The 9,054-nt window shown below is 34.6% G+C and overlaps 1 protein-coding gene across 1 annotated transcript; it reads right to left on the reverse strand.

The window, feature by feature from the left end:
* Positions 1-136: 136 nt before the first annotated feature.
* LOC110739686 (recQ-mediated genome instability protein 1-like) lies at positions 137-9,054 on the reverse strand. Its single transcript, XM_021920142.1, has 8 exons — positions 8,318-9,054; positions 7,461-7,631; positions 6,612-6,757; positions 4,570-4,739; positions 1,205-1,707; positions 817-927; positions 600-728; positions 137-385 (listed from the first exon to the last, which is right to left on the reverse strand). The coding sequence occupies exons 1-8, from the start codon at positions 8,945-8,947 to the stop codon at positions 215-217; spliced, it is 2,031 nt and encodes a 676-aa protein (XP_021775834.1). The 5' UTR covers positions 8,948-9,054; the 3' UTR covers positions 137-214.

The raw sequence follows: 9,054 nt of genomic DNA on the forward strand, positions 1-9,054 counted from the left end.
CTCAACTCCCAATCATAACAGGGAACAAATATTGCCAAAACACCTTCCCAACCTTAAAAGGCAAGCAACTTGAAATTATGCCTCAATGTGACCCATCCATACCAAGATACACTTATTGATTCTTCTTTTTTTTTTCTTTTTTTTTTTTTTTTGACGGGACACTCTTATTGATTCACCTATTCACATATCTAAGAATTTTGGAGCATTTGTCGGCTCAAGGCGACAAATTGATCACATCTAACTGGCTATTTTGGAACATTGGGCCAGAAGAGACAGGCTTCAGTCTTTTCAAAAGTAACAATGCATCTGACGCAGGACAATCTTGGTTCATCTCAAGAGCAATCGGGAACGTAGAATTATCATTCATCTCCACAAGCATCGTACCCTGAAAAGAGAAAATATGAGGTAACAATTGCTCTTTCTTCTTTTGAGATATCTGCTAAAGGAAGAAAGAAAGGGGGTGGAAGGGGGCCGGGGAAATGGGAAGCCAAGATATGACAATCATCTCATTCCAGGGAAAACAACTAAGATTAAACATCCTCAAAACCACCACGGAAATGCAAGATTTAAGAGGAAAAGAGAATTCTAAAAGAGCTTGCCTCAAAATTCATTAAAAATAGTTGAAATTGATTCAATTTGTTCTTCAGGCCTCCAACTACTTTCTCATTTGAGGAGGAAAGAGCAGCATTCACCTCTTCAGGTGAATAACCTATAGCTTTCTGCACAACCTGATAAAAGACAACGATACTACAATTCAGTGTGTCCCAAAATTCACATATAAGTGCATAACAGAAGCGAGCCAACAACTCAACTCACATTATGGTGAATAAAGATTTCAGATATAAGGCTCCCATCTTCAACATAAACCTGAAGCTCAAACGTAGATCGCCCCTTGTACCGAAATCTATTCACACCAGTCAAAATGCACTGCAAAATTTAATATTAGAGATCATAATTAATAACATGTGCCAAAATAGTGCATGGTCGAAGTCACACATAAATAGAATTTTATCTAGATATAAGAACATATCAGAGGATCAAAAAACTTGTATAAGAATGAAGCTAAGTATCGACCAAACCTCAGCCTCAACAATTTTACATTGTAGGCTCTTAGTAATATGATACATCCATTGTCAATTATGCATTTGAAGAGCCTATAGAAACATTCACACGCATGTGGAGATGATAAAACAGAAGCATATACCTTGATCTTCCCTCGGACAGAAGGCTGGTTACCCTGCACAGCAGCCCATTTTGCTGACAGACTTGCCAAATATATGAAAGGTAATTCCTTCTCTCCACTTAATATAAATGGGTGCTCCATATAATCAAACATGAGAGCATCTTCATTTTCAATGGCAATGGCAGAAACTGGATTGAGCCCAGTAGATTGTCTAGCAGGAGCTTGCTCAGAACCTTTGCTTGCTGTAGGAAACTTCTGGGTGTTTGTACTGATAGAACAATGCGCAGTCTCTCGGCTAATAAGATGCTCAGAAGATAATCTACCATTAAGTGGATCAGTAGTTTCCCTACTTGAAGGAAGCACACGAGCTTCGACACTGTTATAACGTTGAGCAGTTTCTCTACTGATGTAATTTTGAGCAGAGTCCCTACTTAGAGAATGTTGGTCAGTTCTTTCTGAAGGAAGCTCAGTAATAGTTCTGCCTGCCAGAGGGACTTGCCTAATCCTACTGCTTGGATGAACACCTGCCACATAAGAGCAAAATCATACTTTATACGTGATTTCATATGTGATTGAGAGCAAACATTTTTCCTTTTTAACATTGAATGAGAGAGCAAAAAAAACTACTGTGTTAAACAACTTTGAAATCTTTTTGGAAAACCAACAAATAGGTATATTAAACTAAAGATCCATACATCTAGCTAGCAACACAACTGCTACTGAAAACATCTCTCTGTATGCATCGTAACATATAAAATAAACTTTATGAAGGGAATAAGTCAATAGATTAAAAGACCTTACACAAGCAACTTACTCAAGATCTAAACATGCATGCATCATCTGATTTGAGTACAAAATGAGCAATCTCTAAAAGTTCAGCCACAAAATCAAGGAAAACAGAAACCAACAATACACTCACCAGTAAAGGAGGTCCTTGTCCGACATTTGATAGATAGCATTAACAAACAGCATTTTTTATGGTAAGAAAAAATAAATTCTATTAAAGCTGACAAACTGAAGATTTGAATAATAGTCAGCAAACTGAAGAATTCATAAAAGTGTTTGCTGAATACTCAGTAACTTTTTATATGTGAAAAAGACTTGTGAGAAGTAAAAATTAATGTAAAATAGCATAAATATAGTAGAACCTTAGACAGGGGTAAACTTTTAAACCAACTTTACTCTTCAACATACTCCTCTCATTAACATAAGATTAGTATGATTATCTCAATTTACTATTCACCAGACATCATTACATAGTGAGGTGACCAGATAAGTCTACAACTTCAACTCCTATCCACATTCTCCAAATAAAGCAAACAAAGTCATAAACATGCCCAACAACTGGGACATTAAAACGTGACTCAATGTTCTTGTGTTTACATATCACAAGGAAAAATCTAAAGGCAACATCTGCAAGAATAATCAGCACATGTACTAAATGGACAAAGGAAGACAGATGCAAAGTCATAATACCAAGAATAGGATGGTATTATCCCCTCAAAACTATGCCTCCAAAGTATTCCACTGGAATTCTTAGAAAGATCCTCTTTCCCTAACCTCTTAAAATGTTTAGATTTTAAAATCCCATTTTTGGTAAAACTGAAATTAACTTTGAGGGCACAAATGAAACTTTTTTGTAATCTATAACCAATATCCATGAAATCTTAACCCAATATATAAGACAACACAAGAAGAACAATAGATGTAGTCTTCACCAACAATATGAAACAAAATTGTAGTCCACATTTCATTCCAAATGGAATTGGATGAACTAGAGGCCTCATTTGGTTCCTAAACTAACATTATTCTGCATGGTAGTCATGAATCCACGAAAAATAAATCTACAAATGACCAAAACTACATGACTTCCCAAAATTATTTTACTATGGTTTACAAGACAGTTTCTTTAACAGTGGCAGAAATAACAATGTTACCCTCAATGATATAATCATTCATTTAAAAACTCGTAGAAAAAGGAGTAATTGTGATATACTGGCATGCCATGAAGTTCCCTCCCCTTCTCTCCCTGAAAGCAACTTCCCAAGCTCCTATGTTTTGTAAAGAGTTTATTTACCATGAAAATTTGATAGCCCATGGTAGATGAGCAACCAAACAAAAATTAATTTATTCAATAGAACTTGATTGAAATATGGCTTAAACAAAGAAAGAAAGGCAATTCCACTATCAACTCTACCCTTTTAAACAGTTAGAAAACATAGCCTGCCATTAGCAAGTGCAGGATAAACATTTGACAGGACACAAATTGGGGAGGGCCAAAAAATTTCCAAGTAATTTCCTCTTTTTTTTTTCTACTTACAATTTGGCTTCTCTATAACATTAATCAAGAAAATAACAATAATCAAGAAATCAAGGCCTATGTCTCCCTAATCCAATTAATTCTCTTCTCACTCCTTTCAAAGCTAAAGTCACATAGCAATTTTAATACTATTCACCCTCCCCTCCCAAAACCAGCTTTAGTTACCTAGATAGAAGAGCAACAACAAACTTAAGCACATGAATTGTAACCAAAATCTCTTCAAAGTTCAATGAGACAAGTAGACAATTAAGAAAAGATGCATACTGTTTGTGCTCCATTTGGCAAGAAAATAATCATAAGTAACATTCTACATGAGTTATTTTTGTAAATGCACCTATTTTAGGGGGCTCACTTTTACAATTAATACAAGATATCCAAAAAGTTTACTTAAAAATATATACTACCTCTAATCTCACATTATGATTATGCACGTTTACCAATGCACCACTTTGGTAAAAAAAATATCTATAGTTGCATATTACTTTAATAAAGACACATATGTTGAATACAAATACAGTACTCATTGAAACAAATCAAATAAGACACTTTATGACTATGTTATGTTGTATACATTGAGAGTAATTTAGAAAATTCTCTCAACTTATAAATAGTGTCAAGATTCCAAATGGGGAGAACAAAAAGGACCGGGAGGAGTACAAGTCTTAAGAATTTATGTTGTTATGATAAATACTCAAAGTTACAAGTTTGCCCTTGCCCAACCCACTTTTTAATAGTCATTTCTCTCTCCTTTCTAATCACATGGGGTTTTTGGTCTAAAATTCTCCCTTATATCATTTTAAATTAGTAATAGGCCATCCACTTGCAAATGTTGCAATAATTAAATAAATTAAAAAAAAAAAAAAAAAAAAGGAGTAATGAATAAATAAACACAATTAATAAAGAACAAAAGGTGAATATGGAAGAGTACATTAATCATATAAAACAACAATAAATATGAAACAGCCCAAACAAATTAAGACAGCAATTCTGAAACAAAGTGGAAAGATCTATTTCCTCCCAATCAAACCATCAAAATGATAAACGAAGCTACAGCTCAGTAGCTTACCCAAGGTATTTCCACGAAACTGAGTTGCAGCATGTAGCATAGAAGTTGTGGTGTTCCCTGGGACATGATTAGCATCATTCAATGGCATGGCTTCATTACTAACATCATTTTGTGGCCATGCAGCACGGGTTGCTCTTACTGACAATGGAGAAACAATACCATTTCTTGTTCTGGATACATTTAAATTAAGGAGAAGACACAGTAAATAAGTAAAATTACATCTCAAACTTCAACACAACCCAGCAACTTGCCCGTGACCTTGTCGCAAAAAAAAAAAGTGGGATAATGGCCATTCTAAAAACATGTCAAGGTAAAAAAAAAACAGGAGTTTTGACATAGCAGAAGATAAGAAATTTGTCAACTATAATTATCCTCAGCATATGTGTACATTAAAGATCACTTAATAAATTTTAACTATGTTTATTTTCCATTGCCTTCTTTCCTAGCACATCAAACAAAAAGAAACATTTATTTATGTGCTATTAATTTCCAATCATATTAAGAAATACTCTGTACATAACCCAATAGTGAAAGAACTTAGAATTCAAACACATCTGCTGAAGACATGGGCCAAATATCAGCCTAATTCGAAGTAAGCATCACAGCCAATAAGCTTTGAAATATTACCATCACAGGCTAAAACATAACACAAGTAAACAATAAAGATATTGATATAAAGTTGTACAATATAGTTAGACAATAAAAATAAAATTTAAATTAAAAATATATAAACGTTAAAAATAAACTCCAAATTGTAATCATATTCTCAAACTATAGGAAGATTGTACTCCCTCCATTTGATCTTCTATCACAAGTGCACCAGTTACACAATTTAATAATACTCAAGGCTCTAAACACCTTATCTCCAGTCCAAATAGTACAAAAAAAATTTAACGCTTTGTTTGGATAGCAAATAAGGAAGGAAAGGAAGGGAAGAGAAATAGGAGGAAAGGAAGGGGAAAGAAAGGGAGGAGGAGGTGAACTCCATTTTCCCTCCAAATCTCTCCAATTTTGGAGGGAATATACTTATTAAAGAGAGAGGGAAAATGGATCCCTCCCTCTCCTTTCCCTTCCTTCCCCCCAATCCTTTACCCAAACAAGAGAGTTTGTCCCCCTTCCCTTCTCTTCCTTCCATTTCCTTACATCCAAACAAAGTGTAAAATAACAAGAGTCACTTTCCAGTCACTCTCATCTTTCATTAAAATCCATTGCTACAGTAAATAGAAAGGTATTTAAAGAGCAAAAGGGAGTATTATCTAAAAAAATTTGAAGAGTGTTGTAACAGTTTATTAAATAATTTTACAAAGCTTTACATAGTCTTTTGTAGTATATTGTTTTATAAGTATATTAAATATAGATCTTATTTCAAACATGTTTTGAGCTGTTTTCATTGGTAAAATGATGATGAAATTCTGTGGCAAAAACCTATTATAATAAGCATTGGTCTACTATTGCAAGTTAAACTCTTCTTTGGTTTATATCTTTAAGCTTATTTATGTGTCTTTATCAAACTAATACTCCAGTCATATGTATTTTTTTTACTACCCCTGTTTCAATTTATTTGCAACGATTTAACATAATGTGAGTAGAAAATGTCTAATCGTTGCAAATAGTCTAAAACGGAGGTAGTATTTTTTACTTTGACATGACATGCATTGGTGCATATGTGGCACAATCTATGCTTTCAAAAAAAAATCTTTTACATAATTAGATTAGCCAATTACTTCAAATTCTAAATCAATATTTCTTATCTTATAATACAAGTGCTGGTACCAAATTGTCCCAATTGGTTACAAAGCTCCAATAGTACTGGTACTACGTTATGAGCAGCATGAAACTTTTCTTCCGCAATACATCAAATATGATGCAACTAGTATATCATACAAAGTATATGAAGTATATGTCAGTCATATACACTGTAAATTTGATGATAGATGATATCAATATCCAACCAAAAACCAATAAAAAAAAAAAAAAAAAGGACAGGCACAAAATCTCTTCACTTACAAAATAAAACATCAACATGAACCATTTGTTTGTACCTTTTTCCCCTCGGAGGCTTGTTAACTTCCTGAACGAGACTCTGCCTGGCTGCTTCAAGCTCTTCAACAGAGCCACCAAGAATTTCCAATACTTCAGGAACCAACATGAGAATCCCACGCCTTACATTCACATCCCGAATGACAACCTACATAAGAACACCAACTAATTTTAGTCTGTCAGAAATAAAAGCATTAAACAGTTGCCAAAAGAAGTACCATCAGATCCACTATTAAATTACAAGAGTACAAGAATTAAATCAAGGAAAAAATAAACAGTAACCATCAGATCCATCAATACGTATAGACATTAAAATGAGCTTTAAGATGATATATAAGCAGCATTTGTTTTCATTCTAGGAAGTGTCTGACCAAATTCTGCAGTGGATCATGAACAAATATACGAAATAGATTTGTCAAAAATCAAAAGTCCCTGCAAACAAAAATTTGCTTGACAATCTGAAGATAGACCAATTTCAGGGGTAGAATGCCAATACATACAAATTTCTCATAATACGTAATCACCAACACATATCAACTGTATAAAAACTTCCATAGAACTCCCATCTTATATTGTCTTTTTACCCACAATATTGTCTTCTAAGAAAAGGCAAGGAACCATTTGGGTGGAAATCAGGACCGCAGGAGATCATTTTAAGGTCAGAAATCACAACTATAGGGTGTCTGTATGGATAACTTACACCCACCAATCATAAATTTAGCAAGAAACAAGATTACAGAATGAGGTATGCAATCATAACCAGAAGCATTAGAAGTATACAAAAAATGATAGAAACTAAAATGAAGATTTGAGGAAACTGAATGCATTAAAGATGATAGAGCAAGTCAAACCTTAAACCCAGCAGGTGCAAGGGCTTCAATACTTTTTATAGGCCTATACTCCATGCCAAATACACGTTGAACGCCATCGGTCATGGAGAGCTTGAGGCATCTTTTATGCCCTGAAGTTGCATTCTTGTATCTCTCCCTCAGAGGACAGCTAATATTGACTACTTCATCAACCTAAGGAAAAAAATTCCAAATAGTGTAATAGTCAGAAGTAACATATAACTCATGACAAGTATGGTGAAACTCGTTCTTGTCATCAAAAGCACTCAATTTCCAGCCATCTTCGCGTTTATAAAGTGCTTGGCTACAAATAATTATATTTTGAACCTGTGTATCAGAAGCATCAACATATCTAATACACAGGTTTACAAAACTTGAGCCATTTTGAATAATTTGGACTATCAGGTCTAGTAATTATGCTTCTTGAATCCTTAAATTGATATCCTCTGGATCAATGATAATGTAAAATATTTAATCGAACAGATGCTATCAAAAACAATTCCAAAACATATACCATCATTTACTGACAAAAAGGAAAAAAACTGTAATAAAAGACCAAAGTTGCAACCTTTTGATTATATTTCTTTTTTGCTCAATGATAAACATAATTAGCTTGCCATTTTTTAAGCTATATAAACTTCTAAGGACGGTTAAAATCACCATATCAAACTAAAATATAAGTTTATAATTCATAAGTTATCAGCATCAAAATATCATCGAGCTTTCTAGGATGATCTTAAAATCCCTAAATCAAAAATAAAATATAAAAGCTAGAATCTGGTATAAATTTTATACCAATATTAACCAAATTAGACAAAAAGAATTAACTTTCAAGAATATATAAAGGGAAAAACCATTACCTGCAAAACAAAAGGGCCAGTAAGATCAACAAGATGCAAATCCTTTAAATTTTCAGGGAGAATTCCAGCACCAGAATAATTCATATCCGAGTTCAAAAATTGCCCAAAACAAAGCTTAGCCTTAGTTTCGACATCGAAATTGGCGAAACCCGGCACAGAATTCTGAAGCCCTAATTTACATGAATCAAGCCACTCTCTCCTCAAATTCACCCCCATTTTCCTCAAATGATCAGTAACCGGACACCCCGAAGCGGCGAAAGAAGCAGTAACCACCGGCGGAGGAGAGAGATTATCAGAAACGTCCATAAAATCCTCACCGGAGATATGAACTGAAGGATGTTCGGAGACGGCGGTGGTGGCGGCGGTGGTAGAGGTGGTGGTGGTGGTGGAATTTAGGGTTACAGAATTCATATTAGGGATAGGGTTAGGAGAAGGATTTTCAATTTCTTCTTCCTCTTCATCTTCTGATTGAACCGGCATTGGTTCGTCATTGTCATCTTGTAGAGGCGGTTGTTGTTGCGGTGGTTGAAGGTGGTTATGGTTTTCTTGTTGCGGAGGTTGTTGTGGAACGTCTTCGTCTTCGTCTTCGGAGGAGGAGGTGTAGACGGTACGAAGTCGCCTTCTTGACATTGAATTGAACTTGAGCACTGGTGCAGACGTGCAGTAAACAGAGAAGGGAGAAAGGAGGGAAAAGGATTTCAGAAATGAGGAAGCAAATAGTTTTCCCTCCAAATGGA

Source organism: Chenopodium quinoa, unplaced genomic scaffold (assembly GCF_001683475.1).
Source record: "Chenopodium quinoa cultivar QQ74 unplaced genomic scaffold, ASM168347v1, whole genome shotgun sequence".
NCBI classification, from domain to species: Eukaryota; Viridiplantae; Streptophyta; class Magnoliopsida; order Caryophyllales; family Amaranthaceae; genus Chenopodium; species Chenopodium quinoa.

Bases quoted from the DNA above. Each gene is read 5' to 3' on its own strand.
- LOC110739686 (XM_021920142.1), bottom strand. From the start codon at position 8,947: ATGTCAAGAAGGCGACTTCGTACCGTCTACACCTCCTCCTCCGAAGAC. The intron at 7,632-8,317 runs GTAATGGTTTTT...TTTTTTCCTTAG, and splicing joins CTGGCCCTTTTGTTTTGCAG to GTTGATGAAGTAGTCAATAT. The intron at 4,740-6,611 runs GTACAAACAAAT...AAATGTATCCAG, and splicing joins AAGCCTCCGAGGGGAAAAAG to AACAAGAAATGGTATTGTTT.